The sequence below is a fragment of the Mycena indigotica genome (genome assembly GCF_014461135.1).
Source record: "Mycena indigotica strain 171206Taipei chromosome Unknown Mind.scaff0005, whole genome shotgun sequence".
In the NCBI taxonomy this organism is placed as follows: domain Eukaryota; kingdom Fungi; phylum Basidiomycota; class Agaricomycetes; order Agaricales; family Mycenaceae; genus Mycena; species Mycena indigotica.
Window position 1 is genome coordinate 2,608,089 of NW_023503004.1, and position 16,778 is coordinate 2,624,866.

General features: G+C 50.1%; 6 protein-coding genes across 6 annotated transcripts; all 6 read left to right on the plus strand.

Annotated features, from left to right (window-relative positions):
- Positions 1–815: 815 nt before the first annotated feature.
- Positions 816–5,006, plus strand: MIND_00590100 (Glycoside hydrolase family 63 protein; the record flags this gene model as incomplete). The annotated part of the gene is made up of 15 exons (XM_037362659.1): positions 816–1,151; positions 1,207–1,629; positions 1,679–2,587; positions 2,634–2,866; positions 2,914–3,015; positions 3,061–3,222; positions 3,269–3,338; positions 3,384–3,663; positions 3,709–3,823; positions 3,874–4,002; positions 4,052–4,301; positions 4,352–4,472; positions 4,521–4,656; positions 4,719–4,874; positions 4,925–5,006. The coding sequence occupies 15 exons, from the start codon at positions 816–818 to the stop codon at positions 5,004–5,006; spliced, it is 3,504 nt and encodes a 1,167-aa protein (XP_037220580.1).
- A 530-nt stretch (positions 5,007–5,536) lies between these two features.
- MIND_00590200 (Methionine vitamin-b12) lies at positions 5,537–7,468 on the plus strand (the record flags this gene model as incomplete). The annotated part of the gene is made up of 15 exons (XM_037362660.1): positions 5,537–5,751; positions 5,802–5,847; positions 5,981–6,049; positions 6,101–6,172; positions 6,223–6,322; positions 6,373–6,441; positions 6,497–6,544; positions 6,591–6,730; positions 6,777–6,794; positions 6,841–6,903; positions 6,942–7,043; positions 7,095–7,192; positions 7,251–7,262; positions 7,309–7,360; positions 7,409–7,468. The coding sequence occupies 15 exons, from the start codon at positions 5,537–5,539 to the stop codon at positions 7,466–7,468; spliced, it is 1,164 nt and encodes a 387-aa protein (XP_037220581.1).
- Positions 7,469–7,895: 427 nt separating this feature from the next.
- On the plus strand, positions 7,896–8,794 carry MIND_00590300 (uncharacterized protein; the record flags this gene model as incomplete). The annotated part of the gene is made up of 7 exons (XM_037362661.1): positions 7,896–8,013; positions 8,061–8,216; positions 8,268–8,363; positions 8,414–8,436; positions 8,487–8,582; positions 8,636–8,730; positions 8,779–8,794. Exons 1-7 carry the CDS (start codon positions 7,908–7,910, stop codon positions 8,792–8,794), a joined length of 588 nt encoding a protein of 195 aa, XP_037220582.1. The 5' UTR covers positions 7,896–7,907.
- Positions 8,795–9,051: 257 nt separating this feature from the next.
- On the plus strand, positions 9,052–10,971 carry MIND_00590400 (uncharacterized protein; the record flags this gene model as incomplete). Its single annotated transcript, XM_037362662.1, has 1 exon — positions 9,052–10,971. The coding sequence occupies one exon, from the start codon at positions 9,052–9,054 to the stop codon at positions 10,969–10,971; it is 1,920 nt and encodes a 639-aa protein (XP_037220583.1).
- Positions 10,972–12,108: 1,137 nt separating this feature from the next.
- MIND_00590500 (CS domain-containing protein) lies at positions 12,109–13,717 on the plus strand (the record flags this gene model as incomplete). Its single annotated transcript, XM_037362663.1, has 6 exons — positions 12,109–12,201; positions 12,250–12,583; positions 12,630–12,867; positions 12,914–13,047; positions 13,099–13,537; positions 13,588–13,717. The coding sequence occupies exons 1-6, from the start codon at positions 12,127–12,129 to the stop codon at positions 13,715–13,717; spliced, it is 1,350 nt and encodes a 449-aa protein (XP_037220584.1). The 5' UTR covers positions 12,109–12,126.
- A 383-nt stretch (positions 13,718–14,100) lies between these two features.
- On the plus strand, positions 14,101–16,710 carry MIND_00590600 (Carboxypeptidase; the record flags this gene model as incomplete). The annotated part of the gene is made up of 13 exons (XM_037362664.1): positions 14,101–14,236; positions 14,291–14,470; positions 14,516–14,556; positions 14,605–14,698; positions 14,753–14,791; positions 14,843–14,967; positions 15,017–15,130; positions 15,180–15,711; positions 15,758–15,829; positions 15,877–15,928; positions 15,976–16,085; positions 16,138–16,310; positions 16,360–16,710. The coding sequence occupies 13 exons, from the start codon at positions 14,101–14,103 to the stop codon at positions 16,708–16,710; spliced, it is 2,019 nt and encodes a 672-aa protein (XP_037220585.1).
- Between the last annotated feature and the right edge of the window lie 68 nt (positions 16,711–16,778).

Genomic DNA, 16,778 nt, shown 5'->3' on the forward strand with positions numbered 1-16,778 from the left:
AATATATGGTAAGTAAGTCGGTACGGGCAGTGCCTAGTTTGTGTGGAGGCAGTAGAATGCCGTCCTGTCCCCTTGTCTGGGCCGAACCAGCCGAGTATCCCGCGTCAGCGGAACTGCAAAAAGGCGAGGTAAAAAGCAACAACTAAGTGAAGGGCAGCTTCCTGTCGAGGCGTGGCCTGAGGATGGTGGGTGAGAAAAGTCGCATTGCACCGAGCGATAGAGGAACTTGAAGCCTGAGATGTTTGCCAGAGGCGGTGTCAATCCCTGCTCGGCGTTTGACATGGCGTTGAGTGTGGTTTCAAGCTAACATTGAGCGCAATTTGGAAATAGTAAACACCGCCTGTATGTGTTGAGCCTGCTGGAAGTAAGTCATTGTCGTGACAATACTCTGGGTAAGAAAAAAAAAACGCTTGCCTGAGGACTAGATGAAGGTTGTCGCATCTGCTTTGCCCATGGATATGCATGATTATCAGTTGCGTCAGCCGCCGTCCCACTGTTTATGGGTCACGACTGCGTTGCAGCCAAGTTGAAGCTTCAAACGTTGTTCACTTCCAGGATGATTGCCTAAGCATGACAAACACTGATAGCGGCAATGGGTGTTTTCAGCTGCTCGAAGGATGCAAAACAAACTTGAGAATGAGTTTGGTCGTGTAGATCAAGCCGCAATGCACAACCTTCTGGTCAGTGTGGTCGCGCATTGGACTGGTATTTGATAAGGAAGAGTTTTGCGATTTGTTGATGCTGCAATGACGTCAGTTCAGTTTTTAACGCGTCCATAACGCGTGACGCGTCTCGCTCTCCTCCTTCTCGAGTCCATGGCCTCCGACAGCGTGAAGAAGGTTCAAGGGAAGCTTTTTGGGCGCAGCAGTCAACCTGACGCTCCTGCACCACTTGAGTCTGTTCCGACGCCGCCTCTTACAATCGACATCCCAAAACCATTATCGTCGAGCCAGCCCACGCTGCCACCAAAGCCAACGAAAACATCGACTCAAAGCCAGTATCCAGAAGAAGACAAGAAGACTTGGCGTGAGCGACTCGCTGCCAAGCTTGGTGCCGATTACAAAGGTGCTGAGCGGTATCGCCTGCTTCAGGACGAAAACAGCGAAAGACACTGGAAACGTTGGGGGCCATATGTCAGCGACAGACAATGGGTATGCTGGATTGATAATACTTATGTCTCCTCATAATAACGCGCTTTTCTTCTAGGCAACTGTCCGCGAGGATTACTCAGATAATGGCGATGCTTGGAACCACTTCCCTCACGAACATGCTCGCTCTCGAGCATATCGCTGGGGAGAGGACGGCCTTGCTGGTGTCTCCGACAACCATCAGCGTTTGTGTCTTTCCGTCTCATTGTGGAACGAACAGGACCCCATTCTCAAGGAGCGTCTGTTTGGCGTCACCGGCCACCAAGGAAACCATGGCGAGGACGTGAAGGAGCTGTACTATTATCTTGACTCAACGCCGACCCACTCGTACATGAAATTCCTCTACAAGTACCCGCAAAAGGCATTTCCTTACGAACAACTCGTTTCCGAGAACCAGAATCGAAATCGGGAGGTTACAGAGTACGAAATTCTCGACACTGATGTCTTCGATGAAGACAGATATTGGGACGTGTTCGTAGAGGTGCGAGCATAAATGTTTATCCCGTTCATTCTGAATCAACTTGTGGTAGTATGCGAAAGACGAGGATGAACCAGATAACCTGTACCTCCGTATCACGGCGTATAATCGAGGCCCTGATCCCGCCTCTCTCCATATAATACCCCAACTCTGGTTTCCAAATACCTGGTCCTGGCCAACCGAGAAGCCCCCCATGCCTTCCTTGACTGGCTCGATTCGTAGCGATGTCCCTTGCATCACTGCAAAGCACCCTTCACTGGGTAAAACGCACTTATTCTGCCTCTCATCTCCTCCCCCTGTTGATGGAGACGGCCAGTTCGTTGAAGGAACGGAGGCCGAGAATGTCGAACCTGACCTTTTGTTTACCGAAAACGACACGAACTACAGTCGACTCTACGGTGGTACGAACGATTCACCATACGTGAAAGACGCATTCCACGATCATATCATCCCACAACATCGTCCCCTTGCAGTTGAAGAGCAAGAAAAGCCTTTCGCACATAAAATTCGTTCACGAACCGCGTCGACGTTTGACCATGAATCGGTGAGCTCGGCAGAAGAGGGGCCTGTAACACCGTTTCCGCCAACCGCAGACTTCGTGAATCCCGAGCAAACTGGCACAAAATCTGCTGCCCACTACCACTTTCATAATGTGCCTGGCCATGGTGGATGCGCTGTTGTCCGTGTCAAGTTGACGCCGTCCAATCCCAAGAAGGACCCTTCGCTGGTAGACGAAATGTTTTTCGATGATGCGGTTGAGTCGCGGCGACAAGAAGCTGACGAGTTCTATGGCTCCTTGGTACTTGGTCCTGTCAGTGAGGACTTGAAGCAGATTACCCGTCAAGCGCTGGCTGGTATGATGTGGTCCAAGCAATACTACCAATTCATACAAAAGGAGTGGATCAGTGGTGATCCTGCACAACCTCCGCCGCCGCCTCAGCGCAAGTATATTAGAAACCGCGCACGTGACCTGCTCATCATTTGGTCATCCACTAACACGATCTTAGGACTGGCGCCACATGCATGTCGCCGATGTGCTGTCGATGCCTGATAAATGGGAGTATCCTTTCTTTGCAGCGTGGGACACGGCTTTCCACTGCATCCCCCTAGCCCTTGTCGACCCCGCCTTCGCAAAAAAACAGCTGGAGCTACTCACGCGTGAATGGTATATGAAGCCGGATGGACAGATTCCTGCATATGAATGGAATTTTGGAGATGTTAATCCGCCTGTCCATGCTTGGTTAGTTCTATATTGTCTGAGGGTATCTACTCAAAACCAATCTCAAGGTCCACATTCCGAGTCTTCAAGATCGAGCGCAAGATGACTGGAAAAGAGGATCTAGCATTCTTGGAACGCGTTTTCCAAAAGCTCCTGCTGAACTTTACATGGTAAAATATCTTTTACGTGTTCAGCCTTCGTTGACAACTTGATAGGTGGGTCAATCGCAAGGACAAGGAGGGTAGCGGCGTCTTCGAGGGTGGCTTCTTGGGGCTTGATAACATCGGTGTCTTCAACCGAAGCGAACCTTTGCCCACCGGAGGCGATCTTCGCCAAGCAGATGGCACTGCATGGATGGCATTCTATTGCCTCAATATGTTGGTCCCGTTCTCTGCCTTGGGTGAAACTGAGCATGATTTATAGGCTGAATATGGCCTTGGAATTGGCCAAACACAACCCCGTCTACGAAGATATCGCCTCCAAGTTCTTTGAGGTTTGTTAATGCGACCTATTTTGCAGTGTTCTTAATATTTTGCAGCACTTCATATATATCGCGGACGCTATGACCTATAGAGTGGGGGACGAAAACGTGTCTCTTTGGAACGAGGAGGATGGCTTCTACTACGATGCTATCCACTTTGGACCTGGAAATTCCATGCAACTCCCAGTCCGCAGCTTGGTTGGTTTGATTCCTTTATACGCAACGTTAGTACTGGAACCCTCGACGCTAAACCGGTTCCCCGGATTCAAAAAGCGGCTGGAATGGTTCATCGATAATCGCCCTCACCTGTCGGCTCGGAATATGGCAAACATGAAAGGTTGTTTTTCTTGACTGTCAACGGTCAATCTCAACAAATTCGTAGCGCGTGGAAAGGAGCAACGTCTATTGATGGCCTTGGCCAGCAAGGAGCGCTTAGTCAAGATTCTGGAGAGGATGCTTGATGAGTCCGAGTTCTTCAGCGAGTATGGGATCAGATCGTCAGTTGCTTCTATTCTCTTGCTACAATACCTGTTCAATACGTTTGAAGATTATCAAAGTATCACAAGGATCACCCTTGGGGTATGGATGTCAATGGCCAACGCTACGAGGTCAATTACTGGCCAGGCGATTCGAAATCTGGCATGTTTGGCGGAAACAGTAACTGGCGTGGTCCGACGTGAGTGTGTCTCCTCATGATATTGCCAAGTTTGACAAGCAACGATTAGCTGGCTCGCAACAACCTTCCTGCTCATTGAGAGTCTGCAGCGCTTCTACCAGTATTATGGTGATGACCTCCAGGTGGAATGTCCCACTGGAAGCGGCGACTACATGAATCTCGTATCGGTAGCAGAGGAGATTCAGCATCGCATTATCCACATCTTTGGCCGTGACGCGGACGGCCGTAGGGCAACCAATGGCGGCAACCCCAAGTTGGATCACGACCCACATTTCAGAGATTATGTATGGTTCTACGAGGTGAGTCAACCAGTATTTCTTTTCTCTTTCTATGCTCATTCTCTGGCTAGTTCTTCCATGCAGACGATGGCCGTGGATTGGGTGCTTCTCATCAAACGGGTTGGACGGGTTTGGTTGCCTATCACATTCTGCAGAGTGGTATGAGCTGCCGTCTGCCGAAAACCCCACGCAGTGAGTTTGCTTTTCTTTATGGCTGGTCGGTATTGACTGAGACTATAGCACCACGTGCAATTGTTCGGCATTACTTTGATGAGACCATCGACTCACGTTCCGAGTTTGGGGACGACAATAAATCGCAGTCTGCGTTTAGCATGTTTGATTTGAATACGCTGGGTGATTTGTCCCCAGATGCATTGTAGGTTTCATAGAATCGGACTGCATAGAGTACTGTTAGTTATTCATAGAGCAATTTTGTAGAATTCACGCACGCATACAAACACGCATGTACTTGTTGACTTCGAACAGCTTTGAACAGCGTGACCAACTGATCGGACTTGCACTCATCCTCCAAAAAAAAGTCAGAACGAGCACTGCTTGTTCTCGTTGTACGGTCCGAGATCTGGTGGTCTCTTCGTGCGTGTTTATTCAAGGTTGATGTAGTCTTCTCAGCCATTGTTTTCCAGACCTGGCCCAATACCTGAAAAAAAACCTCTCCCAAAAACGCTCCAACCCTCATATGCAAAGCCCATTTGCACCCATTCATGATCCAGACGTTACATATCCAGTTGGTTCTGTCGACAGCCGGCAACTGGGAGTGGGAACGCTATCAGTGGCTCAATTCTTCACCGTCCGGTCTTGTCATCTTTCGACGGGCCTCCTATACCTCCCACAAGGCTGCAGTAGTTGTCCACTGTGACAGTGGGATGGAAGACCATTTTACTGTCAGTGGAACAGCGTCATTGATAGTTGGGGGCCCCATCGTATGGTTCTGAATAGTCTACTTTGGTGATCTACCGTTTCAACCGCTCGTCTCGTCTGTCTCAAGCCTTCTCTCACGACTCTGCAACTCGCTCTTGTGAATGCTGCGGCGTTCATTGCATATGCCGACAAGTTTTCTCACGACTATTTTCTGAGGTCGCCCTCTCACACTGGCAGCAAGCCATATAATCGTCGTCGATCGAGTGCTGCATTCTTCATCCTATGCCGACATAAGTTCACTCGGTGCCGCTGGTGGTTGCACTAGTGTCAATATGCATCGATTATAAATTCAACCCCAAGAACGTTTCTTTTGCGATATGGCTGCCCCTGCAAATACCCCCCCTCCGTTCCGTGTCGATCACGTTGGCTCCTTCATCCGACCCAAGGCCCTCTTCGACCAGCGCACCCTCTTCGAGCAGAACGAATGTACCCAGGAAGATTTGAAGCCTTTTGAAGACGCTGCGATTGCACACGTTGTCCAAGTTCAGCGTGAGCTTGGCCTTGCAACGATCACTGACGGTGAACTTCGGAGGTGGTCTTGACTTACGTTTCTCGGTTTGTGATTCTCATTGGCCTGTTCAGACACATATTCTACGAGGGAATATTCAATCAGCTAGGAGGAATCAAGGTCCTCTCACGTTGGTAGTCCTCGTGTCACTTATTGTGCCAGACGTACTCATTTTTTTGTATGAAGGGCCAATGGCGGAGTTCAAAGCGAGACTCAAGCGCGAATTTGTTACTATTGCTGACCGCACATCCAGAACTACTGGCCACATATCCGAAGCTTTGGGGACATGGGATTTGAGGAGTTCCCCTCTTGCTTTTGCATGGTAAAAACCCTGTCCAACGCAATAATCATGTTATCTGATTACTCTTTCCAGGACAAAATAGAGCGAATCCGACCTATTTTTACAGAGGATTTCGCGGCTTTGAAGCAACTCGTCCGTCCCGAGGTTATTGAGCTTCTTACCATCTCGTTTCCTTCATTTGATCGGATGATCAGGACGTCAACCGTCTCAAAGTTAACTTCTGTCCTCCGAATTGGTTTCACCACTTCCATGGCCCAGACTTGACCTATGATAAATCGGTCTACGCTAACGATAGTGAGCTACAATCGCGTTTTCCTCCTAGACGCTTAGGCCGCCTTTTGCAGTTGAGTACTTCAAAGACGTCGGGGCCGCATACCGCGCCGAGATCAAGGAGCTTTATGAACTCGGGTGCCGTGCGCTTCATTATATCTAGGGGCCTAGCAAATTCTCATTCGAAATTCTCTGCAGGCAACATCCAAATTGATGAACCCACTTTTCCTTTCTTCTGTGTAGATGGTATGAACGCCACCTTTGAGTCGATACCCACATGACGTTTAGCTAGAAATTCTCGACGACATGCGCAAACAAGGTGTAGACGGGGAAAGGCTCATGGACTCGTACATTTTTGCGATCAACTTATGCACACAAGACCGCCCCAAGGATTTGAATATAGCGTTGCATGTCTGTCGCGGAAACTTTCGAGTAAGCGATTGTGTCTCGTGTCAAGATAACCCTAAATGGTCTATAGGGCGTTGGCTTTGCTCATGTACTGGATGACCCACAACTTTTGTTTCATCGCTGAAGGTTTCCAGACAAGCTATGAGCGCATTGCTCAAAAGCTCTTTCAAATGGTGGACGTTTCTACGTATATGATTGTCAGCTCCCTTCCCGCTTACCGACCTTGCCTTTCTAGTTGGAATTTGACGACGAACGTTCCGGAGATTTTACCCCCTTGCGATTTATTCCGCCCAACAAACGTGTCGTCCTTGGGATTGTGACAACCAAGAGTCCCAAAGTGTGTTCGATGATAGTATTCCCTTGTTGATGACCAAAGTCGTATCGACAGCTTGAAGACCCCAAAATCCTGAAGCAGCGAGTTCACGAAGCCTCTGAGGTCTTGGCGGCAGGCATTCCTCCACGATCGAAAGAGTGGGCACTTAATCAGTCAGTTCTGTATTCATTTCTTTTTCTGAACGGCACGACTGACCTGGTTTGCATCAAGAATTTTAATCAGGTATTTCGACAACTTGATTTCGGGGATCGTCACTAATTTTTCCTAGCCCACAATGCGGATTTGCCTCCGTTTGGCATGGTAATCCTGTCACTGAGGACGTGAGTTGACCTTGGTCCGATGCCGCTCAATCCTCAACTTCCATACAGGACATCAGGGCCAAAATACGACTTCTGCATCAGGTGGCTGATGAGGTTTGGGGTCGTTGACATGCTTTGAGACAAGGATCTCTTACCGGTAAATGGTCAAAATGAACCTGGACTATCATGATGTTGGATTGTCCCAAGTGTTGCTCAGGGAAATTGACTGGACTGTTTCCATGTCCCTTGATTCAATTTAATCGATTCGACCGAGACATTGACAAGCTTCTTTCTTCGCTGGCCTGCATCCCGCTCCAATCCGATCCAAATGGTCATGTGCAGTCGGCAATCTCAGCCCGAACCCCGTTTAAACTGCATATAATCATGATAATTCGCGGGATTCTTCGTACTCTGGATCACTCCGGGCAACATTCGCGGCGACTGGAACCCGCATGAGCTGCAGCTTTGATGCTAAACATAGCTCGGGTGATGGCCGCCGCCTAGCCACTTGGGATATAAAAGCCAACGTGAAAATAAGAAAGACATAGTTGTACCCCAGCTTTCTGAAATGCGCTCGATCTCTGTTGCTTTGTTGGCGGCTGCAGTGTTTGTCTCTCAAGCCCTTGGGCTCGGTCTTTCGACTATGTCGGTGGCGACGCGAACAGACGGAACTGGTCAGTAATCGTGAATCTTATTTGCGATGGCTCATTTCCTATATCAGTTTGCGATGGTCAAGTCAACCTTGACAAGACCGTTATTGGAAAGGACAACAATGTTCAGGTTCAGTTCGCTACCTGTCCACAGGATTCATTTGTCAAGACGGCCCTCGAGTCGCGTCAAACAGCCCCGCCCCCGGTGAACGTCTGCGGAAATACCTGTGGGTATCGTGATATTGGCATTTGAGGACGAGGTTTATCTTATTTCCAAGGCAACACATTCTGCTTCACTCCCTCGGGAGGCGGACCGGATCCCAACGACTGCAACGTCATCGCGGACGCGCTGTTGTACAACAGCCAGAACATCGGTGAGGCTCTCGGCGGATTTTGTTGTTCTCCCGTTCTCACCATGCTTCAGGACCTTTGTTCACGGTTCCGTCTGTGGGTGGCCAGCCTCGTGATGTGCTCTCTTTTGCTCACGGTGAACACAGGGAACTAACAACACTGTCGTCATGCAATACGCCACGTGCCTCACATTCTTCGTGAATCAAGAGAGTGTGCCGATCGAATACTGCCGCAGTGATTGGGTAAGATACCTTCAGTTTGTGCTGCATCGCCGTATTAACTGAAGTCCACGAAGGCATCCCTCGTCAAATTCATTGCACCGAACTGCCAGGCAACCCAGAACGCGCACGGCGGGCTCTGCCTCGCCTCAAACCAGCAATGGTTTGCTCAGTAAGTGATTTATTTCCAGAGAGATACCTGCTTACAGAATTATACCAGGGTCAACCACTCTTAGCTCCCAAGCCATTGTGTTGGTGTGCATAATTAGATATGTAGTTTGGCGTCGGACTTTATATCAAACAATTTTGTTCACGTGACCGCGCTGCGACGTAAGCAACGAGAATTCAGCTCATTCGCAATGCTGTGCGCTGTATCGTGCCTAGCCACGCCGCCACAGCGCTAATCTCAGGCCTTCACCGAAGAAGGTAGCATCTTGCACAATTTGAGACCAAGCCTGACTCCGCTGTAACGCTTCAAAAGGGTGTCGTCACGATGCTCACATTTCACATGAGCGCGTCTTCCGTGACCACGACAATGCTGCGACGAAGGAAAGAGTCGATTGCCCGAGAGTCTGACTTGGTGGATGTCCAACTCCGACTCCTTCGTTCCCAAGAGGCAGACTACCAAATTCTTCTTGACGACATTTTCGCCCGCAAGCATGCGGTTTCCACTCAGCGCAAGGAACTGGAAGCTCGCCGCCGAGAGCTTGACCGACAACGTCATCCCATCCACTGGCTACCCCCAGAACTTCTCATTCACATCTTCCTCGCCGTGGTACACGATGATTCACCTACGGTGGCGCCCTTTCATCGTGCACCTGTTGTTCTTTCCCATGTTTGTTCTCGGTGGCGGTCGTTGACATTGGGGGTTTCTCGGCTTTGGTCAAGGATTCTACTTCAGAGCGAGGCGGGGAGCGGGGCAGCCACGGTGGAGTTTCTCAGGCGGTCGCTCGCAGCGCCGCTTGACATTACCTTCGCTTTGCCGGGCCCGTTGGTCAACGATGACATGGAGTTCCAACGCGCCGAACAGCTATTTGGCTATCTGGACCCCCATTTCTCCCGAATACGAAGTCTTTCCGTCCAAACCAGAGCAATGGTCATGTCGAAGCTGGTCCTCAGTCTGCGATTGAAAGACTTGAGCAACCTGCAAAGCCTCGATTTGACTGCGTTGACCCTGGCGCAACTCCCCAACTTATCAACACCGTATACTGTATTGAACCCCAGCCAACCGGAGACTTCAGCATCCAAACCTCCCCTGCGCCACCTCCGTTTGGATCGTTTACCATTGTATAACATTCCCACCCCCTTCCTCGTCAATCTGGTCACTTTAGAGCTCAACTTTCCTCCAAAGAAACTCACAGCGGAGCAACCCAGCTCATATATGCTGCGACTGTCACACCTTCTTCGCTTTCTGCGCGAAACTCCCAAACTTGAGGAGCTGGTGTTGACAAACACAGTACCATATGTTGACGTTGCTCGGAACGATGAAGAGCATGCCCCGCTTCTCCCAATACTCCCACGGGTGAACTCTATAGAGCTTGTCCACCTCCGATCCATCGACTGGGCCTATCCCTTTGCCTCTGACGTACATTACTTCCTCTCGTTCTTGGTGCTACCCGTGCTCGAAAGCATCGATATTGGCGTTCAAGAATTTACCAGCTATAGACCTCATGTTCACTTATTCCGTGGTTATACTGAATCCGGCGCCTCGCAGCTTTGGAATCGGATTCATCAACTGCCTGCCCTTCGGTCAGTCAGCATCCAATGCGTCAACACTGATGGTCTGAGCACGGTTCTCCGCAAATTCACCATGCCTAACCTCACGTCGCTCGATCTTGCCTTTGATCCAGATGCACCCCTCGTCGCTTTACCGCGACTAGAAGCCTTGTTACGCGAACCTCGGCTGCCGTTTTTGACGACGTTGTCGATTTCCCACTTTATTGTACCGCAAGAGAACGTGTCGATGTTGGGCTATATACCAGCACTCCAGAGTCTCAGCATGGTGGCTTGCATCGGCGCGCCGCTTATACTGCGTGGGCTTGTTGTTGGTCGGGCCTGTCCACAACTGACGGAGCTAAGATTGGAGCTTTGCGACGATGTCCAGCCGAAAGAGGTTATGGACCTCGTGCTGGCTCACAACGCTGGACTCAATGCGGCCCCTGGGAGACGTGCTGGTCCCTTCATATCAAGCAAGAGACCGATGAAGAAGCTGCCTCGCTCAGCCCACCTTGAGAGCAGCGCGGTCGAGGGCGAAGATGTGACCAGTAGGATGCTTTCACTGACACTGCAGCAACGGACCAGTGGTCTAAGCCGGATCCGCAGTGTTTGTGTCGACAATTGCGCGAAGATCGAGGAGACTGTGGTGGGCAAACTGCAACAGTTGGGGGTGGAACGAGTGGTGTGGGTTGGGTAGGAGTAAGATATCCGAGTGGACTCGAAGTTACAGCTGTTTTCAAAATAGTTGGCCACGGCCCGATTTTTCGTCACACATCAAAATTTGCACAAAATTGGTGGTCCGAGATTGTGGAGGCTTGTTCTCACTCAAAACCATGTATTCCTCTGTAAATTTTAGCATATTCCGAATCTACTCGACGAGCCGGACCCAACGGTGTGGCCTACTGGCCACCTACATGAGCATTCTGTCTCGCAATTGAGGAGGTTTGATGGATATCAATGCTTGGACCAAATACTTGTATTCTCCAAAAGCAGGGTGGCTGGCAGCCCAAACGACAAACCAGGAGATTTTAGGGTGTGAATTGAGAGCTCCGAGAATGTTGGCGGCCATAGACAGGTGAGAAAGGTGCCGAAATGGATCAAGGTCAAGAGGAGGGACAGCAGAGCTGTTCGCGGAGACTAGATAAGGCCAGCCTACGGTTCACAATCATTTGCAGAAGCTTCAGACTCACTAATAAACCATATATCTGTCTTTTCTAAGTCAAAAGCTATTGTGTTATAGAGGAATGGAAAAAACCACGCTGAAAATCAGGTGAGGCAAGAGATCAGTCATATCTGGGTATCTCCTCATGTAGGCCACACCGTTGGGTCCAGTTCGTCAAGTAGATTCCAAATATGCTAAAATTTATAGAGGAATACATGGTTTTGAGTGAGAACAAGCCTCCACAATCTCGGACCACCAATTTTGTGCAAATTTTGATGTGTGACGAAAAATCGGGCCGTGGCCAACTATTTTGAAAACAGCTGTAATGAGGATAGATATATCCGTTGTAATGAGAGGGGATAAGGCCGCATGCGGCAGATGCCGAACCTTACCAGATGATCCAGCCATCATGTGATGCAGCCAAAAAAGGGAATAATTCTGCACTGCCACTCCGAATGTGGTAGTGCTGATGGCAACCTTGTTATATAGAGCCAAACCTTAGGTTCGGCAATAATTTTTGTCCTGTTTTTAGTACTGGTATCGGAGGCCATTTAAATTCAATGTTGGGTCCAGTGGCAGTAGTTTTACTGAGGGAAGGCAGCTTTGTCTCTTCTACAGACCCAATATCGTGGCGGTCGTAAACTGAAAATAGGAAACCTAGCTCTGATCAGATTTCTCTCTCTTCTTGCCATGATCACTCCCAAATTCTCGTGTAGTCAGACGGCGGACGCAGTCATCATACGGATGTATTGCCCTTCTGTTCGCGTGCGTTAACGTTGTCTTTCTTTCTATACTTCGACCTCAACGATTCAGGCAGCCGATGTCGAGATCCACGTCGAAGACACACTTTTCAGTGTGCATATCAACCCTTACTTTCTGCGACTAAACTTTTCCCATCCGGTGGTGGAGGACGACGATCAGGCTAACGCGACATACGATGCCGGCGAAGGATGGCTTACGGTGACCCTTGTGAAGCAAGAGAAAGGCCAGGAGTTCGCAGATCTGGATTTGTTGGGGAAGCTATTGGCGCCGAAGCCGTCTGCGCCAAGACAGCCAGAGATCGAGGTCATTGGGAGCGAGGAGGACGAGCTTGTTGCTCAAACAGAGGGACTGTCGCTGTCCTCTGAGCAGCAAGAAATTCTACTCGGTAACTCATGTCCAACTTCCGAGCGCTTTTGCCAACAACAGCACAGCGGAGGAGAACGACTGGCAAATACCACAGACAATACCGGACGAGTCATCGTCTATATCGCTCTCTTTGACACAATCGTATGGCTTCCTGAACCGATATACTGGCTACTTCACACACGTCGCACATACCGAAAACGAAGTCAACGAGCTGGGTGCTGAGGCCGAACGCCTGACGCCTGGTGAGCGAAGGCAGAAACGCTTTGACCGTGAAGATGACAAGTTCGACGACGAGTACTACATGTGAGCATTTTCTGTTTTTCGATTATAAGCTCCTCAACTTTCCAAGGGCGGACTATGCCGCAGACGAGCATGTCCAAGAGCTTCTACTTTGGAAGAATCCACATATCGAGTCGACAACTGAATCTTTTGAGTTCACAGAAGAAGAGAAGTTGGCTTTATTAACGCTTCCTCGCAGGGAATGTATGTCCTTACCACCTCTGTGTGAAGCAGAAACTTATCTACAAGTTCCAGATCTTGCATCGCCACAAGAGTCAAGTGCCCTTTACCTTACACTTGCGACTATTCTATTTGCTTACTCCTACGACGCGCGAACAACCGAGGGAGAACCAACGCCGGAAAGCGCATGGACGATATGCTCTCTTACTCCTGCCTTTGCTGCACTCGACCCAGCGCCATATTCTATCGAGCCAACTTCTGAGATCACACCCATGGACCTTCTTGCGACATTCGTCCAATCTTATCGTCGCACGCTCGCATTCCCTCTCCATCGCTCCTTCATACTCGCCGAAGCCTGTCGGAACGATACCGCCCGTCTTTTGGTTACTGGAAAGCGTGCGATCCTGCGGGTGCTACTCCGGATGAAGGACATTCTCGCCCACCACGAGGTTTACTATGTCTACAACAAGATATGGGTCGAGGATTTCTGTGTCTGGGTGCAAAGTACTGCGAGGTGATTGATCTCCCCTTCAGGCAATATACTGTTAGCTAAGATTAAAATAGCGATGACGTTCTGCGAAGTTTGGGCACCGTGTTACTGTCTCCTGGCTTCCGGATACCGAGAGGCGCGATTGGCTGGGACCTGGAGGATCTGGAAGAGTTTACAAGGGAGAAAGAGGGGGGGGACCGATAGTGATGATGAGTCGGCCGACGAGGTTGCGAGGCAATTGTAATAACCAATATAACTGACTCGCAGCGAGTTGAAACGTTGAACAGGGAGAGAAAACTTTGAGAGCTTTTCCAATCAAATCTGTGAGAACAATTTTTTCTTTCTCTCTCTCTCTCTCCCTTCACCAACACCAACAGCATCGAAGCTGTGTCTGTTGGTGCTTCTTGAGAATCAGGCGTCTATGCGTATGTCTCAACTCAAAAATACTCTCCGTTGCTGCCAGGCACGAAATCAAGCCATGATGGATCCCGTCCACTCGCCAGGACATACATAAAGCCCAATAGGCATATCGCCGATGTCAACCTACTTCTCTCTTCGCAACCCCACGCCCTGGCGGTCGGGCCAGCATGCTCCTCTCCTTCTTTCTGACCACACTGTCTCTTTTCGCAACTCACGTTTGTGCGGTTCCTTCGACACCGAGCACCTTCCCCCATGCGTATCCTGGAATACCGACCACCGACTTTGGAGTGAACTGGCAGCGATGTGAGTATTATTTTCTCATTCAGTTGGTCATTATAGACTCATTACTACGGGAAGACTTCGAAGTTACATCTCCTCTCCCAAATATTACGAAGCCACTTACGCGCAGTTTTGCGGGAAACGTGGGGGTGAATCGTGCGGGCCATCCGAACGCAACTCTTTTCTTCTGGGCGTTCGAGAAGACCAACGGGTCGCTCACTTCGGGCAGCACAGACCCATGGATCATCTGGTTGAACGGTGAGCATCCATGTCCACATTGATCGAGGACTGAATTCATTTGAGGCGGTCCTGGGGCGTCAAGCATGCTGGGGCTGATGACCGAGGTGTGTAGTCAGTTCAGCATGTGCTATTCATATCGAACTGCTGTTCAGAATGGTCCCATCCAAGTTACCGGAGCCTATGGCATCGTGGCGAATAATTTCAGCCTCACAAAGCTCGCGGACACCTTCTGGATAGACCAGCCTGGTCGGTGTCCCATCACAATAACTGCCTGATAGCATCTCATCGTTCCCCGTCTAGTTGGAACTGGGTACTCGACATCGGACGCCACCGGTTACAGTGCGTGGACGGCTGTTAGCAGTTGAGATGGACCGCTGAACTGAATAAAAGTCCCGGACGAAGACCAGATGGGTGAAGACTTTGTTGGCTTCCTCACCAACCTTGTCAAGATATTCCCTGGGTTGGCCAGTCGACCACTCTATCTCATGGGCGAATCGTATGCTGGGACCTACATCGTGAGATCAACTCCCTATTCTTATGTGTCATGCTCACTATTTTCGCCAGCCGTATATCACTAAAACGATCTTCTCCTCATCCAAGCCTCCGGTTACGCTCAAGAAGATCGTTGTAGGGGACGGCACGTTGGGGTCCGCCGCGGTCTTCGAGGAGCTGCCAACGGTTCGTGTTTCTCTCCATCATCAAGCTCACTGACATATATCCTGTGTAGCTGACCACTCTCGAAACATACCCTCAATTGATCAACTACGACCCCGCCGTTTTTGAATACTTCAAAACACAGCAGGACCTGTGTGGATATAACCTTACTTTGACCTATCCTCAGAGTGGCCACTTTCCGACTCTCCTGGACCCGTTCACACATGCCTCGACAAACGGCGCTGGATCTGCCTTCCTCGCAGCCAAAATCAACTCAGCCGCGAGGAATAAACTGAGGAGCAGTAATGCGCGGTACAAATCAATATCTGCTGCTTTTACGTCTGGAACAGTTGGCAAGTCCAAATCATTACCTCTCGACAAACGCACTCGTGGCCAGTTGACCCAGTGGAAACGTTCGCTTGCAGGGCGGCCTAATGGCACCCTGGATCCGTACTATGGCTGCTTCCTTTTCGACGAGATGTGGGACTATGCGGTCAATTTCACTTTTCCGTGGGCCACGAAGCAGGGAGCCAATGTTGATGTGTACAACATCCCGGACGCGTTATCTCCTGAAGTCCCATCTGACCCAACGATCTTCATGAATGGTGCGCGCAATCGGATGGCTTGATTTGAGTGCTGATTGAAGGGCAGATGCGACCACAAGAGCTGCGCTACATGCTCCGACATCCAAAGATTGGGCAGAGGTGTTCGACTATCCTTTCCGTAATGTGTCTATAAACTTGCTTTGGCGTTACTCTAATACTTCAAAGTATCCAATACAGCTACTGGAGCCATTAATGTGTTTGGGGATCCCAGCCCAGAGTGCGTTTGTCTTTTGCTCTGTCTTCTTTCGTCCTCACATGCGACAGGCCGATGACTTTTCTCTCACAACTGGCTGCCAACGCGTCCGCTAAAGGCGTCGGTATCGTTTTCTATTCAGGGAATGACGACTCGTTGGTTGCTCATCGTGGAACCGAAGGTAGAAACTGTACCTCGAAAACTAACAGAACGGTTAACATTATTTTGTGAAGTTGTCATCCAGAACATGACCTTCGGTGGTATCCAAGGCTTCACCCGCAAACCTTCAACCGCCTTCACCGATGACCAGGGCAACTTTGCGGGGATTATCCACCAAGAGCGGGGTCTGACCTACGCGCTATTCCAGAATGCGGGACATCTTGTGCCGCAATCCGTTCCAGCAGCGGTCAGGCTCTTTTAGTCCAACTCACTTGATGATTTCTGAATGGAGTCAGGCATTCACCTTTGTCCGCGATTTCGTGCTTGGGTCCTCTACAACGGGCCTGGTAGACAGCAACGCCGGCAAGGTGACGGGTGGCGAAGATCCCAAACTGCGGCAGGACGTCCTTCCCGGAAACCCCTTCATTTTCATGGGTGCGGGGAAGACGGCAGCGAGCACGGTGTGGCCAAGCGCAACGGTAGCCAAATGGGCCGCCTTTCTCGAGACGGCAACGGCGACTGCTGGCGGTAGCGCACCGCAGGGGACGGGCCAATCGATCGGGAATGGTTTACCGAGTGCGGGTTCCAAACTTGCTATGAGTCCATGGTGTGGCTTTTTGTTGGCGATCTTTGCTTTGGTGCTGTGAGTTCAGCGTTGCTTTTCACTTTGATTTCATTGGGTTTCTGTGGCTGTCTGTAGTTGTACATTTCCCGA